The sequence below is a fragment of the Ptychodera flava genome, chromosome 4, assembly GCF_041260155.1.
Source record: "Ptychodera flava strain L36383 chromosome 4, AS_Pfla_20210202, whole genome shotgun sequence".
NCBI classification, from domain to species: Eukaryota; Metazoa; Hemichordata; class Enteropneusta; family Ptychoderidae; genus Ptychodera; species Ptychodera flava.
In genome coordinates, this window is record NC_091931.1 from 29,634,291 (window position 1) to 29,655,035 (window position 20,745).

The following is a 20,745-nucleotide window of genomic DNA, read 5'->3' on the forward strand; positions in this document are numbered from 1 at the left end:
ATAAATCATTGATATACAAAAACAAATATTTGTCCAAAACTATTGACAAGGTGTTTGGAAATGAATCTTACAGGAATTGTAAAAATGGTACTTTTATACCACAGACATTGTGAATCAGATTATCAACATTTTATGCCAAATGCCACCTCTAACCGTTGTAATAAGATAACGTTTGTCCAAATTTCTACCTGCAGCAGCAAATGTAGCACGCATGTTGCTATATAGAAGCAAATCAGGATCCTGATATTTTAAGGAAATGACAGGGGATGGACACAGGGATTAGGGCTGAAGAACATACAAAATCATGAATTATGTCAAGCTTAAAAGTTATCCGCCGCATGTAGTCCTGACAGTCTTCTTATAAAGGAAGCAAGTAAATATTTGACACATCCTGCGTCTTGACCATTCAGATCATATGTATTTTAAATTTAGTTGTATGATGCTGTGGAGATTTTTGTGTGTTTATTTGGCTGTAAAACAAAGGCAGCCATATTTTATGCCACAAATATGCTATCTGTCTTTTATGATGTGTCCTGCATCATCACGTAAAAAGACAGAGATTGTAAGCATTGAAATTTTGCGAGATATCTTAATTTTGCAATTTTATGGAACCAAACAGTTGGATATAAATAGGTTTACCAGGTGCCTGGTCTTTGTCCATTGTAGTGGGGTACTTGTGGTGTGTGCAAACATACATGAGAGAGGTCAGATTTGCTTTACATTTTCCTTGACTGGTTTGAAATGTAAATCAATGGAATTCTGGCACACAACATAATTATGTAAGACCGTAACCTTCAGCCAACAGTGTGGGTCATGTGCTACTACTTTTAATGTCAATTGATACCAGGCAACTTAGTCTGCCTTTCCACAAGCCATTACGGTTGCTTTCCCGCCTTCACATGTTCAAGCCAAGTTCAACCCTCCAGCTCACTGCACTGCCCTTGCAAACCTTCACAGTGCAATGCCTGTAGACAACTCCCTACTAGACTTTTAAGGACGCATCGATGCCAGACATGGTTGCTGTCAGTGACCTTGTAGTGAACACCGACGAGAGTATCAAATCTCCGTCCAGCCCCTAATTTTCTCAGTGTTTGCCCTATCAACACAATCAATAATATTTAAATGTAAAATTTGTAATCATCTTGTAAAGAAACTCAGAGAACTTAGTCTACTAACCCTTGAGTGCTGTAAATTTTCCAACCAAAGTTCTCATGTACAATTATACCAATTTTTATGAATTTTTAAAATATGTATTTGTCAATTTTGGACCAAATTGACATCATTCTTGATGGGCTACAATTTTTGATCAAAAGTTTGGAAAAATCTGCAAATAATTTGTTGGCGCTACATTTTTTAAAGGAGACAAAAATTGACTTTGGCACTCAACCCTTTCACCACCATGGTTTGGCCCGATCCCATTGTTATCAATGGTGGTAGTGGACCTGTTTACAGGGAATTGGGGGTGAACAGGCACTCAAAGAATTTAATACCAATAAAGACATACAACTGTAACCAGGAGTACCTGATGCAGAAGCAATAATGTTTTGAAGAAAATATTGGGTTAATTACCTGCCACAGATAAAATCCATGTGCTAATTGAATTTTAATAAAAATAGTTCAGAAAATATGTGGTGTTGCATTTTAACTAGATGGATTTTATATTTTCATTTTCTCCTCAGGATGAAAAGAAATTTTCTTTGTGTGACTCAATTTTTGCAATATTATCAACAGCCACAAGGGTAAGTACACCTCAGTAAATATGTTCTTGAGTAAGGCATAATTCACCCAGAAGACAGTGTTTTGGACACTCAAGTTCATCTTGTTTTGTGACGATACAAAATTTATTTTCTCCTCATGGAGTTTGAAATACATGCAGGGTATAGGAGCAGCCATTTTGAAGTTCAAATATCAAGGTACTGAAAATGGTGATTCCGAACCCTCTAATTTATTATTCTTGATCATGAAATAGATTGATTTCAGGTTTTACCGGTACTCTGGGATATTTTGGTCAAAAGTTTAAAACATCTGTTTTGAGGCCTGTATTTATCTCAAATCATAGTATAAAATTATTTTCTTGTATTGGACTGTATGCAGTTTTGAATGAAGTCAGTTACTAGAAACTTTCGGGAGACTGTGGTGATGGGCATCTGTGTTTGTGCAAACATTAAAATTACAACATTTCGTGCACTCAGTTACACTTTGCACAATTTAATCGCTTGTTTTATTTGATTTATTCCAGCAAGTCATAGAGACACTACCACATGCAACATGGGACGCTTACATTCACCAAGGCTTGTTTGATATTCTTAGGAGCAAAATCGGTGAGCACACTAAATCATCAGTAGTAAGGGCAGTGGGTTTTCAAGGGACAAGTTACCATCCTTTTTCACAATTATCATTTCATTACACGTTGCTTTTTATAGTGAAATTTATTTATTGTGATAGAGTCCCATGACAATACAGGCCCCTATGAGAAGCAGTGGCATTATTAATATTAGTTTGTTTGATAAGAGTGCGCTGTGATGGGATTTGAAAGGCAAATTACTTAAAAAGGGGATAACTTTTGTGGTGTCTGATATGGAAGACATAGAGGAAGCTATGCGTAGAAGTGATGTTATTGGCGATTTGATAGATATATAGCAGTAAGGTATTGTATGGGGCAGCATCACTGATACACAAGAGATGTGATACTGGAAACATTTCTACATCACCTTCTGAAATGTCTTATAATTCCCAATTTATCTGGATAAGTTCAGAAATTATGAATGTTTGAGTGACGATACAGCAGCTACAGACCACATCAGAGTAATGGCTTTAACTAGTCCTCACAGAGCACAGCTAACCTCTGTAATCAGCAGGCGTTTCTACTCTCTTATTCCACAGGTACCAAACAGAGGGACCCTGCTCTCAGGTTGTCCTCATTGATGATAGAGTATTTTGGCATCGGATGGGCATTTGGTCCACCACCGGACACCAACACCAAATTCTTACTTCTCTTAGTCCATCTGTCCTGTGTTGAAATCAGGATGGGCTTGGAACATACCAAAGAGGAAGAGGTAGGTGTATGCAAAAGTTATTGTGCTTTTTAACATGCTTTGTCCCATTTCTATTATTTGAATATTAGGTTTGCAGATTATATAATAAGCATGTACTGAAGATTCTAATTTTTCTTTTAGTTGTATGCACCAAACTTTCTACCCATTTACTTTTGACTATACATGTACCAGGTACGGCATTTTCTTTCAATTCCTCACTTGCCTCTGCACCAACCCTATCACACTTTAACCTTCTCCTTTCGAATTCCATGGAAGCTCATCCCCCTCTGTCCTCCTCTTCATTTTCTCAATGTTTTTGAAATTGAAGACATGATTTGCTGTAACAGTTTTCTGATGTAGCACTCTTGCCATTTGTTTTTACCCATATACTAAAGGTAGAACGCGCCTCAGGGACAGCTATTCGGACTCTCAAGCTTTTACAATTCTTTTCTGATCTACCACTTGTGGGGGCTCATTTTGAAGCTCTTGGAGAAAGAAAAACTCTCACTGGCTTAGTTTTACGAAAATCTAAAATTATAGTATTCCTCCATAGAGTTAATACAGGGATGACAGCCATTTTGAATTTCAAATATTAGCAAAATCTTGGGTAATTTGTTTCTCTAGAATGAAAATTTGCAGTGACCTCTGATTTTCATTCTCGATTTTAAAGGAGAACGTTTGAAAGATTCCTTAAGAAAAGTTAGAGCAAAAGTTTTTGTCTTTCACTTTCGAAGTGCATACTAGCTTAATGCCTTAATGATTCAGACTCACCCAGAGGGTGCAATGACATGACTGACTAGTGACTAGCACAAGTGTGGAAAAGGAAAGATTAAGACAAGTCTAAAAGTCATATAGATGGTTTACTTTCAGCTAGAGCCACCTCAATAGTGTTTTCAAATTTTTTACGTTTCTTGGTTTTGCTCAACCAATTCAGCTGAACCTTTCCAAAAAGTTTGATCATTTTGACCATGATTAATCCTGACAAAGATCAAGATTTTGTGTCATTCTTCCATCCAGATAGCTGCCATTAGTGTTTAGTTCTCTGTCCCGAAACTTTGCAACACTCAATTTTTTTTTTTTTTTTTTTTTTTTGGGGGGGGGGAGGACTTAAATTGAGGATGCGATGAAGGTTGGTATCTATTAAAGTGTGGTGAAAGATACATAGTATAAGTATAATCCTAGCAATACTGAAGATGGAAAGTGATTGCACAACATGTTTTCTTCCTCACACAGAGAGACTCAAGATCAGCCGTTGTATCTTCCTGTTACAACATGGTAGAGTTGATAATAAGCTTCATGACCAGTGGGCCGTCATTAGAGTTGAACTCCAAGCAAGTGACACAACTCCATTCAGCGTTGATAGGTGCATTTGGTGCAGTGACTCATTATCTGACCTCCATTGCCAATGACAAGACTCAGGTATGGTTATCGTGTTGCTGTTGTATACTTCAAAAATTGACTGAATCATTACTGCATTGTCATATGTGATAATTTTTTATCGTCAGATAGGGTAATACTGCATACAGTACATTTTGTAAGTTTAGGAGGAAACATTTGCATTTTAAGGAAATTTTTGACATTTTTCCCCTTCTGTAGCCACCATCGACCACATTGTTGGTGCAACCTGAGCAGCTGAAAAAAACCAGCTTTGTCAGAACTAAAGTGTAATAATAATTACATCAAGTAGTCGTTTTCCCAAACTTTATACATTTATTCATGCAACATGTATTAATGACTGTTGTTTTGATATGCAAATCAACTGGTACGAGTCGTTTTCAGTGAGAATATTCATTGGCCGCAACTCATGCATTATCTATGGTAGAATCACAACAGTTAACAACTTTCCTTTGTTTGCGTGAAAAGCTTGTGTACCACCAATACGTTATGTTGAAAAGTGTGAAAGATGTCATAATATAATGTAAATAGACAAAAAAGCAGATAGCACAAATGATCAAAGGTATAATTTGATGATGTTAACACAAATCTTTTTGCCAAAGTGAATTTAAAGAAAATACAAAAAAAAAGTATTTTCTTCTATTTCCAGTCTTTTTCTGTCTTTTTCCAACTAATCTTTGAACAATCATTCCACACAGTACTCTAAACCATTGGTGCAGGCGTCAGTACGTGTGCTAGGAGCATGGCTGGCAGAGGAGACTTCAGCTTTAAGAGAAGAAATCTACAACCTTTTGCCTTTTCTTACAGACATAGGGTGAGCACACGTCACCTTTGAACTTCACCCTTTGACCCTCAAAGTATTTCTCAGTCCATTTCCCAATGTGTGCTATTAGATAAGATAAAACTCAATAATGATATTGACATCAAACAGGCAGAAGAAACAAATGAAATGAAACTTTAGAAAACTGGGTCTACTAAATCATTTACGAAATCAACATACTTGTTTCTAAGAAATTCAGATGTCATGTTTTGTCTGTAAAATCAACAGGCTTTCATCAAAGACAGATCTTTGATCAGTATGGAAGAGTAACACGTCTGTTCATGCCATGAATTATAAGGAAAGTCTCTCATGATTCTAATGAGAAAGAAAATTACTCCTTCGCCAGGAATTCTAATTTCCCAGAAAGTCAACTCAGTTGTTTTCATTTTTGAATTTTGAAACATGTGCAAATGCAAATAATTGTTACTTTTGTTTGTTTTAGAATTTTTCAATTCTTTAAAAAGGGACTGTAAATTTTCTGTAATAACAGAAGAGTAAATGTGAGAAGATAAGATAAAATTACCAAAGTTCAGGCTATGGTTGTTGAATTATGGCTGTCCAACCATGTAAAGGCAGCAGGCATCTCGAAACGGAAAGAGTGAAACTTTTGCTCAAACTGTCCAGAATGTTACTTTCAACTGTTCTCTTAGTGAATCCAAAATAAAAATAGGGGTCACTGTGCAAAGTTTTGTATGTGGGAAACATATTGCCCAACATTTATCGATATTTGAAATTCAAAATGGCTACAGTCTCTGTGTTAACTCTATGGGAAAAAAACAAAATTTTTGATTTTTGAAAAACTAAGGCGGTGAAAATTCTTTTCACTCAGATAGCTTTAAAATGAGCTCCAACTGGTGGTACATCAGAAAAGAATTGTAAATAAGTCTGATGAGAATCTGAATATCCCCATAGAACATTCTACCTTAAAAGAAAACTTGAGGATGTCTTTTCACTCAGAAAGCTGAATGCATTTTTTCTGGTGTCTGTATGCAGGAAAGAATATTTCTATAAACTGAAGATGAGATTATCTAAGGAAAAAGCGGCAGAACTGGGAACGCAGTCCGATTCTGAACCCATTCCGGTTGACCTCTTGAGGTTCCTGCTTCCGGGACTATGCCATTTCACTGCGGAGGAGAAATCCCGGAAAATAATGGTGGACAATGCTGTACATGAACTTCTAGGAGAATATTTTAATTATCACTGGCTACTTTTTACAGCTAACAACGTTGAGTACAACTCTGAGGTAAAGTCTGCAATGCCAAATTTATAATGATCAATAAAAGGGCTCTGTTTGGGTTTGAACCAGGGACTACATAGTACAAAGTTACCAAATTAAACTCGTACAATACCCCCACATCTTGCTTTGCTAGATCTAATCATCAAAACCAAAGCAAAAACACAAGGAATAAAACTCATCTCAAAGAGTTAATATTTATCTGCACCTTGTCAATTCAATGCAATGAAAATAAAACAAAATGACACATTGACAGAATCTGTGTGTGACAGCTTTGGTGAGGTATCCTTGTAAAATACTAGTAAATCAGATTGGAGTCCAAAGGTATTTTTAATAACCTTAGTACCGAGCTTAGTACAGACATTTCCCTTCAAAATTGTGAACAAATTGTTATGTTTTGTGAACATTGTTGTACGGTCACAACAAAGGGATTTCATGACAAACAAGGATTTTTGTCTAATTTGCGAAATTAAACATATGGTTACAGACTAGACAAGTCATCATGATACAGGTTATTTGAAAAATGGCTTTACTTTCTCAGACAGTAAGGCAACTATCACTTCAGTGCAGTGCTGTATCAATCTTGCTCTATGAACTATTCAACTCAAGCAGGGTTCTCCGCAAAGGGGTTTTGAGGGGTGGGGCAGCCCTCTGCTTTGGAGCATTCTATTCATAGTTAATAATAATAATAATAATAATACAAAAGAATGCATTTTCCTACAAAAGAATATGCAAATTATATATCGTTATGGAAATTTGCCACCCCTGTGTTTTCTATGGTGTGGAGAATTTGCCAAAATGCCATTTAATATATCTGTATTTTAATTTCTTTTCCTTGTCTCTCATACAGATTGCCTTGACGACACTTTGCGGTATATTTATGAATTTCACTGTCCAAGATTCTGAATTTGTCAAGAGTCAGTCAGTGTTTAGAGAATTGTTAAATCTTCTGATGACGTCACTGCCAAAACAAGGTGAGGGGAGAATCCGTAGAAAAATGTTGAACAGCTGTCCTGCACAAGTAGACGTCTAGGACTTGTTGAGTTGCAACAATCATGTATTTGACATATTGATGTATTTTTTTATTATATATTAGCTATTTTTTGTTTTAGAAAACAAGTTTGTTTTCTTCTCCTGCCAAATTACCCTGCAATGCAAAGCATTAAGTCTTGTCAACATAACAGATGGTGTACAATACATGGTTTACCAATAATTCTTGTCTGGACTAAAATTCAGATTTCTATCACAATGTAGGACAACTTACACATAGGGCTGTGTTGACAAATTAAATATTACATGTAGGTATATCAACACAATTGTGGAAGTAGATAGAGAAATAAATTTTATAAACAGAACCAAAATACTTGAAAATACATGAAAGTTACAGCTAAAGGAGCCCTAAATACATACAAAGTACATAGAAACCGGTCGTTTCAAATCCAGAAAAAATTCGTTTATAATGTAGGAAAAAGCAGTAATGGTATTGGGCATGTTTGTGCATGTGAATGTGTAGATTCATGCGTTGTGAAGTTTGAGTATTGTATACTGAGGTTTTTGTTCAGAACGTGATTGTTCACTTTGTGTTTGTCTTATTTTTTCAGTCAACAAAACAGAACACACAATTTTAAATTACAACATGGCTGTGCTGGGACTTATGATGCTAAGACAACACCCAGATGATGAAGGTGAGGTCATGACCTGAGGTCAGAGGTCACCAATGTGTTTTTAGCTCCCATAGCCATATGTATATATGGCAATGGAAGCTATTCTTATAGGCTAGGGAAATGTCTGTATGTATGTATGTCTGTATGTCTGTATGTCTGTATGTCTGTATGTCTGTCCGTCAACATCAAAAACTCCAAAACCGCTGCACATTTCATCTTGATATTTGGTGTGTACATGGATGATGGGCTGTAGATGAGATTTTGTTCAAATGAAGTTGTCATTGCCAAAAATATGCAAATTAAGTGAAAAAATGTAAAACAGTCAAAATTGAAAATCTCAATAACCACTGAGCAGATTACATAAAAATTAGCATGTAAGTACTTTGGGCTGACCTGAAATAATTGTGCTTTTTTTGATTTTTTGATATTGTTGAAAATATACAAATTAGTGCCAAAAAGGCGTTTTTGGTAAAAACTTCTTCTTCATGAACCGCTGGTCAGACAGCTTTGATATTTAGTATACAGGTCCCTAGGGATAACCCAAATTGGATTTGTTCAAATTGTGATGAAATATGCAAATCTGTATTTTTAAGGAATTTTTTGTCATTTTTGGTCAAAAATTTATTTCATCAAAACCGCTCGTCTGACAGCTTTGATATTTGGTATACAGGTCCCTAGGGATAACCCAATTTGGATTTGTTCAAATTGTGATGAAATATGCAAATCTGTATTTTTAAGGAATTTTTTTGTCATTTTTGGTCAAAAATTTATTTCATCAAAACCGCTCGTCTGACAGTTTTGATAATTGGTATACAGGTTCCTACAGATAAACTAAATATGATTTATAGAATATATGATGAAATCTGCAATTTTGTATTTTTGGTGCAATTTTTGACATTTTTGGTCAAAAAATGTGTTTCTCAAAAACTACTTGTCTGATGCCTTTGATATTTGGTATACAGGTTCCTGGGGGTTCTCCTAGCGTGATGTAGTGAAATTTGATGAAATCTTCAATTTTTGTATTTTTGGGTCAATTTTTGCCATTTTTGGTCAAAATATTTGTTTCTCAAAAGTTACTCATGTGATAGCTTTGATATTTTGTATACATTTTTATACATAATTATGATGAAATCATCAATTTGTATTTTTGCAGCTAATGTTGCCATTTTAGGTCAGGCCATCCTGAAATGAGCTATCAAAGATCTCAACCATCTTCATCAATACATATGTCACAAAAAGTTGCTCTCTACATAACACAGCAGAGCTCTGTCGACTATTGGGTCGCTTGTTTTTTTCAAAACCGCTGGTCAGACAGCTTTAATATTTGGTTAACAGGTCCCTAGGATGACCTTAGTGAGATGATTTCATACAGTCAGGAAATACTTAATTTTGTATCCATGTCTATAGTAGCTTCAGTGACATTGGCCCTATGTTTAAGATAATGTTGTGATTCAGTAAGCATTTGAAATGGTAAACTGTATTTGGTGTTGAAATGCGGTAAAAAATAATGAGAAAACATAGCTGAGGTGATTTTAGCAGGTTTGGTTTCCAACAATATATTCAAAGTTTTTTTCAATGTTAAAGAGTGATGGAGGGGGAGGGGGTCCTGGCAGATTTTGAAAAAAATCCAAACAAATGTCAATAAAAAAATCAGCCACAGAAGGTTTGTCAAAAAGAAAAGGTGGGATAGTGGGAAAAAAAGAATGTACAGTGTATCGGATAAAAAAGATGTTCCTCATCAATCTTCCAGACAACCCCTTTTATCAAAAGGTACACCCCTGATGTATTTTTGTGTGCCATTAAACATGCAGTGTATTTTAGTTTAAGATGTCAATCAAGTTTTGTAAGGATTTGAAAGGAATAGTCAAGTTCACCACAGTTTAACTTTATCTCTTGTGTCATCATCCTTGTGTAATTGGTTAAGTTTGTAAGTTGCTCCAGATGTGGATATACCAGCTGTTCTGGAAGAAAACAATGTTTACTTTTCCCTATAGGGTTTCTGAGTTAATGATTGCATGTTGAAATCTCTCCATGTATCTGGTGCATGGGCAAAATGTAAATATTTGTTGCATGTTATGTATTTCAGTCTATGTCAAATATTGTAAATGAAAAATCAAGAACAGTTTGCTGTGTGCTTGTAAAAGATAACATGTATGTCAATTAAATTATATAAAATAATTAAATATTAAATTAAATTATGTCAATTAAATATTAAAACTGCCTTGCAGTTTGATTGTCTTAAAAATTATCACAGAAGTAGAAAATGAAAAGAAACTAATCAAATTGCTGTAACATATTCACCCTCAGTGTCTGTAGGCCTATACTTAACTATTTTATCATTACATTCAGCTTTTTGTTATATCTTTATCACTCTCCATGGGCCAAGGCACACTTGGGGTCAATGTCATCACTCTGTGCCAGTCTGTGAATGTCAGTCTGTCTGTATTTAGGCCCATGTTTCATACAATTGGTGGTTTGTTTTGGTTTATATTTGGTATATAGGGATAACCTAGCAATACAATTTTTTTGACAAAATGTGACATGACTTCGGTGACCTTTGACCTCAAATATACATATTTGTCCATAACTCAGTAACCACAAGTGCTACACCCTTCATGTATAGTATGATGGGACACCTTATGATGCCACATATTGTACCTCATTAATTATGTGCATATCTAATTTTGAGCAAGCCAATAGAGCCTGAGGTCTGATTTTTGATATATAGGGATAACTATAGGAGAGAATTTTTTTTGACAAATGTAATGTGACCTCGGTGACCTTTGACCTCAAATATACATATTTGTCCATAACTCAGTAACCACAAGTGCTACACCCTTCATATCTGGTATGATTGGACACCTTATGATGCCACATATTGTAGCTCATTAATTATGCACATATCTCATTCTGAGCAAGCCAATAGAGCTGGATGTCTGATTTTTGGTATATAGGGATAACTATAGAAGAGAAATTTTTTGACCAAATGTCATGTGACCTCGATGACCTTTGACCTCAAATATATGTTTATGTCAATAAATAAGTAATACAAGTGCTATGTCCTTTGTATTTAGTAGGATGGGAGACCTTATGACAACACATGCTTTACCTCATTAATTTTGCACACATCTAATTCTGGGCAAGTGAATAGAGCTAGAGGTCTGATTTTTTGGCATATAGGATTAATTAGCAATATAATTTTTTTTTCAAAATGTCATGTAACCTCAATGACCTTTGACCTTGATTATACATATATATGCATATCTCAGTAACCACAAGTTCTATACCCTCCAATTTTGATAGGATATTAGACCTTAAGATGTCACATCTTGTACCTCATTTATTATGCGCATATGTATTTCTTGGCTTGCCAATACTGCTAGAGGTCTGATCTTTTTTCCCGATTTAGAACCATAACTTAGACATGCCTCATGTGTTTCAAATTGGGAACAACGACATAGACCTATGTGCCCATAGATCTCAACATATACACTCCAGTGATACTTCTTAATGACCACATTTCCCTGCCCCATCAAGACTAATACTCCTATTACAAGTGGGGACTGTCATTGTCAATGACTTGTTTAGTTAATGGTTGTATCACAGTATACGATATTTCTAATTCTGTATTTTTCCATTTTATATTCTGAATAAATACATTAAACATATTTCACTGTCTCCAGTACATTACATTTAAGTATTTTCACTTCATGCACTTTATCCCTTTCACACATGTTCAAATATCTGACCAGAGAACAAACACTAAATAGTCCAGGATGGGAGCTACAGTGTCATTGACGCTATTTTGGACACCGTGGTGCGAAGCACCAAAGGTGTCCTATGTCGCCACAATGTCTGTGTATGTGTCCGTCTGTCCGTCCGTCCGTCCGTCTGTCCGTCCGTCCGTCTGTCCGTCCGTCCGTAGACAGATTTTGTTCCACTCATAACTTAAGAACCCTTAGGTCCAATGTCATGCAATTTGGTATTTGGTATTATCATGATGAGACTTAGATCTGATTAGATTTTGGTGGGTGTGGCTTATTAATTAATTGCTCATTTGCATATTTTATGACTTTTTCGTTCACGCAGATATCTCAGAGACGCCTGGAGCGATTTCGTTCAAACTTGGTAAAAGGATAGTACTCTACCTCATACAGATGCACGTAGATTTGTGTTCACAATGCGATCAAATTTGGCCGTGTTAGAGGACTTTTTAGTTTTCACCTCCATAGACTCCCATGTATAAGGCAGTCCATAGACTCCCATGTATAAGGCAGTCCATAGACTCCCATGTATAAGGAAGTCCATAGACTCCCATGTATAAGGCAGTCCATAGACTCCCATGTATAAGGCAGTCCATAGACTCCCATGTATAAGGCAGTCCATAGACTCCCATGTATAAGGCCAAGAAAAATAAAAATTTAGTTTCTCATCGTATTCATATTGCAAAACGGATGCAGTGACACAGTTTTTAGTCCCCACAGATAAAGTCAAGGGGGCTCATAGATTGGGTCATGTCAGTCCGTTAGTCCATCCATGTGAGTCCATCCGTTCACACAGATATCTCAGACGCTTTGACAAAATGTCACGTGACCTTTGACCTCAAATATACATATTTGTCCATAACTCGGTAACCACAAGTGCTAAACCTTTCATATTTGGTATGATGGGACACCTTATGACGCCACATATTGTTCCTCATTAATTATGTGCATATCTAATTTTGAGCGAGCCAATAGAGCCAGAGGTCTGATTTTTGGTATGTACGGATAACTTAGCAATGCTATTTTTTTGACAAAATGTCACGTGACCTCGTGACCTTTGACCTCAAATATACATATTTGTCCAAAACTCAGTAACCACAATGCTACACCCTTCATATTTGGTATGATGGGACACCTTATGACGCCACATATTGTTCCTCATTAATTATTGCATATCTAATTTTGAGCGAGCCAATAGAGCTAGAGGTCTGATTTTTGGTATGTAGGGATAACTTACCAATACAATTTTTTTGAAAAAATGTCACATGACCTCAATGACCTTTGACCTCAAATATACATATTTGTCCATAACTCAGTAACCACAAGTGCTACACCCTTCATATTTGGTATGATGGGACACCTTATGACGCCACATATTGTTCCTCATTAATTATGTGCATATCTAATTTTGAGCGAGCCAATAGAGCCAGAGGTCTGATTTTTGGTATGTACGGATAACTTAGCAATGCTATTTTTTTGACAAAATGTCACGTGACCTCGGTGACCTTTGACCTCAAATATACATATTTGTCCAAAACTCAGTAACCACAAGTGCTACACCCTTCATATTTGGTATGATGGGACACCTTATGACGCCACATATTGTACCTCATTAATTATGCACATATCTAATTTTGAGCGAGCCAATAGAGCTAGAGGTCTGATTTTTGGTATGTAGGGATAACTTACCAATACAATTTTTTTGGAAAAATGTCACATGACCTCAATGACCTTTGACCTCAAATATACATATTTGTCCATAACTCAGTAACCACAAGTGCTACACCCTTCATATTTGGTATGATGGGACACCTTATGACGCCACATATTGTACCTCATTAATTATGTGCATATCTAATTTTGAGCAAGCCAATAGAGGTAAATGTATGATTTTTAGTATATAGGGACAGACTATAGGATAGAAATTTTTTGACAAAATGTCATGTGACCTCGATAACCTTTTACCTAAAATACACGATTATGTCAATAAATAAGTAACCACAAGTGCTATGTCCTTTATATTTAGTAGGATGGGAGACCTTATGACAACACATGCTTTACCTCGTTAATTATGCCCATATATAATTGTGGGCAAGCCAATAGAGCTAGAGGTCTGAATTTTGGCATATATGGATTAATTAGCAATACATGGGTTTTTTTTTTCAAAATGTCACGTGACCTTGATGACCTTTGACCTTGAATGTGCATATACATGCATAACTCAGTAACCACAAGTTCTTTACGCTTCAATTTTGATAGGATAGTAGACCTTAAGATGTCACATCTTGTACCTCATTTATTATGCACATATGTATTTCTTGGCAGGCCAATACAGCTAGAGGTCTGATCTTTTTCCCGATTTAGAACCATAACTTAGACATGCCTCTTGTTTCAAAATGGGAACAATGACATAGACCTATGTGTCCATAGATCTGAACATATACACTCCAGTGATACTTCTTAATGACCTCATTTCCCTGCCCCATCAAGACTAATACTCCTATTACAAGTGGGGACTATGTCATTGTCAATGACTTGTTACTTCTAGAATATACAGAATATTATCTCACATAGTGAGTGTCTGAATATTATTCTGAATTGTATTCCAAAGCACAAAGGACTCTTCTGGAATATACAGAATATTTATTATCTCACATAGTGAGTGTCTGAATGTTACAGTATTCTGAATTGTATTCCTAAGCACATTCTGAAAGTAACTCTTCTGAAAATTTCACATTCTTTGCCACTGCACCATCTCCTAATACATACTGATGACCCACGGTGTCCACTCAAGTCTCACTTTGATTTCTTTCATTTCAGCACTTTTGCGTACACAAAAAAAGCTTCCCATTTTGGGGCAGGAGATTGAAAACATTGGCCAGGAACTTACCTATAGTACTACCAATAGTTAATCTCTTTTATATGAAAAGCAATTTTCCAAAACTTTAATGTTAAAAAGTACTGTTAAGCAGACTTGCTTAAAATCATGAGAAGAATTCACCTTCAGAGACATTGATTCATATCAAAGAGAAAGGGCTGATGTGCAGCGTCTTGGAAGCTGTTATCCAATTGGTTGGCTGAATCTTACTGTTATACTTGAATAATACAAATAGATTCCTTATGCTGCTGTGAATAGTGAAAATCGACCAATCAGAAATAACCTTGCGAGCATGCTGCACATCAGCAGAAGAGATAACAAGCTGATTAGTTACGTAGAGAAGATGGTTGGTAGTGCCAAAACTTATTCATCATTGAACTGTAACACAAAAATTTCTCAATTTTTGTTTGTATTGCAGAAATCAGCCAGTCATCGTCAACTCAAAATTTCATTAGGGCTGTCATTCAATTATTTAAAAGTTGCCATGTGTTGTCAGATGGCCATTGTAAGGTGACGGAGATGTATCAACCGTACTGGCCTCACATATCGGAACTCTGGTATCTTGGCATCCAAGGTGAGTGAACCAGTAAAACACAAATCTTTTAGTCTTCTTTGTGTGTAAGCACATTAAGCGTCTGAGAGCCAATTTCAAGTTTTGTTGCCTTTCAGACTATAATGCAAACAATTTTTAGCTCGTATTTAGTATGTATATAAATACCAAAAAGAGCTTATATGGTGAGTCGGTGTTGTCTGTATGTCTGTGTGTATGTCTGTATGTATGTATGTGCAGATGTATGTCTGTCACATGCAAAAGCTCCCGAACTGCCGCACCTACCATCTCAGTATTTGGTGTACAGGTAGACCCAGAGGTTGAGATGTGACGTTGTTCAAATGAACATGTCAGTGTCAAAAATATGCAAATGAGGTAAGAAAAAGGGGAAATCCTGCAAGTGTGCAGGAGTGGTGGCATTAACTGAAACAGCCCAATCTGAGTCAGAGCTTGTATGATCTCTAACCTATTTGTATGCAGTATAGCTATAGTATTATGTGTAGGAGTGGTGGCAGTAACTGAAACAGCTTATGAGTCATTTCCTGTCATTGTTCATGAACTGTTACATATTAGCAGACCTGCTCAAACTAAGAGGGACTGTGTTGAAACATTCCCCTGCCATGCATGTTGCTAAAGTTGATCTCCAGTTCCTACAGTTTCAGGCCTTATTTACATTTGTCATTCTTGTTTTTCTGGTTTAAATATTTCTTGAATGGACCGATTCAAACCAAATATGAGCACACTGTCCTTGACGGTATTTTTGAACAGAAATCTTGATGGGGAAAAATTAATACAGCACTCAAAGGGTTAACTGAACACCAAATAGATACTATAATCATGTTAGGCTCAAATTTACTTGTTATTAACCTCTGTTATAGTCATATGCGATGTGATAATTGTTACTTTCTTGTACCAGATAGTCCAAAGTCATTGACCCATAACATCTTTACCAATTTCCATGATATTTTGGTTGCCTGTGTGTTTTCACGTTTTAAGTACCTGGGTGAGTTGTGTGACTAGCACAGCTTCGCTTCAGGCTCACAGAAGTACCCAACCCCATTACCAGGATACTGTCTGAATCTTGCAAGATCTTGTGCAGCAGAAAATGTTCTGCTGTCGTGAGATCTCGTGAGACTTTACATATTATATACACTAAATAGTTTATAACCAGTATCAATGCCATTAACGTTGTACTCAGACAGTAAGAGAGTGGCAATTTTGTCATTTTTGAAAATGACAATAATACAGTGTGCCTGTGTAACAAGACATTGCTCCACAAACATCCTAGTCACACAAGCCACACACAAGTCTTAGGCAGAGCTGAAAATTTGCTATAGCATGTCCAGCCCTAGTGTAATTGTACATGTTTTACCTACCTACTTTCCTACATGTACCTACCAACGTACCTACCTACAAATGTACATACTTACATACATGTATACATGTACATACATACATACATAAATACAAATATACTCGAGCCTTTTCACACATATACACCCACAATACACACACATATATAAAAAACCAGTGTTTGTGTGTGTGTGTGTGTGTGTATGTGTATATATATATTTATATATATTTATATATATATATATATATATATATATATATGTTGAAGTTGGACCTGTATATGCAGACATAATGGGTGACAGGATTCCATTCTTGGAAACCTATAATATTAAAAATAATGTACAGTAAAACACTATGAACATGTTATGAATTTCAGATAACATATGCTAAAATTTTGTGTGATATATTTATACGATACTGAATATTTTAGCATGTGTTTTTTGTTTTGTTTTTTAAACAAGATATGACATGGTCCATTCCTCAGTTCCCATGGTTACCGAAAGTCTTCCTTGAGTACAACTGGCTCAGAGATATATCACAGATGCTGAGTGAGGTGAAGGGTAAGTGTCGACCACTGTGAATATTCATAGCTGGATATTCCTGCTGAAACCAAACAGAAAGCAAAGACGGATTTCAAATTCAAGAGAACACAAAGACTGTCAATGGGAAGTACCCAGGTAGAATGTGTAAGGTGTCAAAAATGCGTCCTTTTTAAACAAGTTCTGCTTTCAAACTGCTCAGATTACAAGCACAGGGTATGATGAGCAGCTAGTAGTATTACTCGTGATTGTGTCTGACATTGGTCACCGCAAACAGAAATTCAAACAAAGTGTGTTCTGTGCCCTGGTTTATTACAGCGGCCTGTGTGCGCATCCTGTGACTTGCTGCTTTTTGAGTTTCAGTTATATCATCAATGATAACAAAACAGCAATTTTGCCACTTCTAAATGTGGAATTTCTTGAAGTTTTCTCAAAACTTTTGGATGGATATTTATTTTTTCATATTTACAATGAAACTTTGATATTACTGGGAATCGGTCCTATCATCTTATAACTGAAGCGATAGACCTTGTCAGCTGAATTAAATTTTATGCCCGGTGCACGCGGTGGTGCAGAGCACTGTCTTGTAATTGTCAGCATGGCACAACATCAAAATATAAAGCAGACTGAGATAATGACATTTGAAAAAGATGATGTGAAAGCCAGTTGAGGCAAAATAGTCTTCCATATTCAAGCAATTTATGTTTAGCATTAGTCCAACTGTGTTAAAAGTGGCATAGTTGTCACAGACTTCAGCATCATTTCTTAATTCTCAGGGTTTTGTCATGAATTTTTCATTCTGACTGAATCCATTTGCTGTCTGTTTACACTACACATCTTTCATCTTCTTATAAAAAGATAATACTTTATGCACCCAAAAATGGGAGAGCCACTGTCCCTTGATAACGTTTCTTCAATCATTTTCTTTCGTCATTCGTAGCCCCTACTGATGAGGATTCACTGATTTTACAACTGAGCAGTGGAATTCTGACGGAGTGTGCCAAGCACGACCAAGCCTGTAGGCAATACATCAAAGAGATAGGGGGTCAAAATGTTGCCAAGTAAGTAACAGGCACATTCATCAAAGAGATAGGGGGTCAAAATGTTGCAAAGTACATGAAAGTAACAGGTACAGGTTGTGTGTCTTACTCATCTGTACTTCCTTGGTCTCTTCACTGTGTGATTGCTGAAAAAGCCAAGTACAAAATTTCCAGTTTTTGTTGGTCCATACACTGGAGAGAGCGGGATCGTTGATACTGGCATTTCCTTTCAAGCAACATCTGCTGTAATCCCTCTTAAATCATCATACAAGTGATGAGCTGAAGAAGTTTGCAAATTGGTCAGTTGTTTATCCAGTTTGTAGCAGTGTAAATTGTTTTCTTGTAGTTTGTATTACAAAATACTCTCAAACCTCACAAAACAAGATTTGTGATATTTGTGATATCAGGATACTGTTCATCTGTTCCGATGAAACCAATCATTGTTCACAGGCTTTTGTGAACACAATTGCAGGTAAATTTGAAGGTCTACCGTTTTATCGTCTGATATTTGTTATTAATGACAATATCATAATCTCACAGAGCCTATACGTACCTCATTCAGACCAGCAGTGATGACTCAGAAACTGACTGTACACCATGTTTGCAAAACACACGTACCAAACTGAGACTCAGAGACCTGCCATATAGCCTGGCTGCCAAATTGTGGTGCTCTTTCTCATAAATCATGATGCAAAATGTACTTGTATAGCAACATTACACTGTTTGAAACAGTTTCAAGTAAGCAAACATCCTCACGTAGAGCAGTTACCGAGATAAAAGCCGGTTGATTTCTTACCATTACCTATGTACTTTTGCCATATTTCTCTCATACAACAAGTAAATTTTACATACAGGAATAGCTTGTTTAGGTTGACCTCATAGATATAAGGGAAGCGTGCATTTCCCACTAACTCAGGCAAATTGCAAGGCCATACACAAATTAAAGTTTGTCTGACATGCATAATTTATGTAAATATTCTTATATATACACAAAAAATCAAAACAAAAGCAACCTTCTCTCATTCTGAATGAGAGTTAAAGATATACAGTCACCTGTAATCCAAATATGCCCTTATATGGTCAAAGGGGCGTTCCTTGGTATTCAAAACGCCCTTGTGAGGGCGCTGTTTTTAGAAAGCGGCCACCCACTTAAAATCTGTGATTGGTTAGATTTTCTCTTTCCATGGTAACTGTGGCAAAATTGGAACAGGTGACAGTATACCTTCAAAGGGCCAGTCACTGCAACTTTTGAAGATTTTATTTCACTATTTTTGTTTTGTATATCAATCACACATTATCGTGCTACTCCCCGAAGCATGTTGAACCATCAACCGGTAAACTCAGCATCTCTATGTGTAAAATGCACTTACATATTGCTTACATTTGAATTCTAGTCTGGACTGAAATTCACTTCTCAACATTGCCATGCAGTTTTTGGTGGTAGACATGTTTCAGCAACCAATTGCACAGATTGCAAATGTAGATTCATCACTAAATACAGCATCATGCATATTGACGATGCTTCTGCCCACAGAAATGTGGACATATTTTGTCATTTTATGCCTGAAGTTTATCGCTGCAACTTGTGTCTGTTACCTTGACATGATTTGTGTGGTTCTAATCAAAACAATATGGGTAACAAAGCATCATTGCCACACTTTCCATCAGGGTAATCTCCAACAGTCTCGTAAAATGTTTCATACAAATCTTTATTCGTGTACATTCATGATTGGGAATTGGTCGTATTTACATGTAACTCATTATCACACACATCCATATTTCAAACTGATTTTTTTTCTTGTCTTTGACTATTAGGACAATGAATATGCAGGAACTGATAGCAGTTTTAGAAGAAATAAAGTAATTCCTATGGAATGTGGTCTTAACTTAGACATGAGACTGCTGTACAGTATGCACAGCCCATTTACTTTATTTCGTTGTTGTGAGGCTCTTCAACTTGTTTTTATTTTCTGAATTGCAGTTTTGTTGTCGTTGTTTTCTTTGCAAACTTAACATATGAAATAAAAATTCGTAATCTTAGTCAAGAGACATTAAAGAGAAGATATTTTGTAACAAACTATGCGGGCATTGTTGTTGATTGTGTTCATTTTTGATCAGCCCAAGTAGCACCAGGTCCCTTATGAATCCATGGTGGCGCTAGTACAGTACACAGCGGACATTTCTTTTTGATTATAGTCACATTTTGTGTCCTTCTCAATGTATTTCAAACGTAGCTACTTTGTTTCATCCTTTGATATTTGTGGTAGAAGTTTGGGATTCCTGAACAGAGACTCTCGCACACACCCTCGATGGATGGCTGTGCCAAATCAGACCATACACGCGCCCTCTACAGTTGAGCTGACAGCAGCTTGGCTCTGAGGGCCTATCATGAACATAGCCCTTCAAATAGTTCTGAATGAAAAACTCATCACTGTTACCCCAGGATTCCAATGGTCACTTCTCTCTATGTGTA

General features: G+C 36.3%; 1 protein-coding gene across 1 annotated transcript in view; it reads left to right on the forward strand.

The window, feature by feature from the left end:
- The window catches only part of LOC139131421 (neurochondrin-like), a 31,867-nt gene extending 11,515 nt beyond the window's left edge, over positions 1-20,352 (forward strand). The window contains exons 6-17 of the mRNA XM_070697455.1: positions 1,680-1,739; positions 2,240-2,321; positions 2,884-3,056; positions 4,269-4,454; positions 5,129-5,244; positions 6,244-6,493; positions 7,335-7,458; positions 8,086-8,169; positions 15,209-15,364; positions 17,155-17,253; positions 18,173-18,293; positions 20,088-20,352. Coding sequence (XP_070553556.1) covers positions 1,680-1,739; positions 2,240-2,321; positions 2,884-3,056; positions 4,269-4,454; positions 5,129-5,244; positions 6,244-6,493; positions 7,335-7,458; positions 8,086-8,169; positions 15,209-15,364; positions 17,155-17,253; positions 18,173-18,293; positions 20,088-20,136 — 1,500 coding nt within the window. The 3' untranslated portion in view covers positions 20,137-20,352. The remainder of the gene's footprint in view (positions 1-1,679; positions 1,740-2,239; positions 2,322-2,883; positions 3,057-4,268; positions 4,455-5,128; positions 5,245-6,243; positions 6,494-7,334; positions 7,459-8,085; positions 8,170-15,208; positions 15,365-17,154; positions 17,254-18,172; positions 18,294-20,087) is intronic.
- Positions 20,353-20,745: the final 393 nt, after the last annotated feature.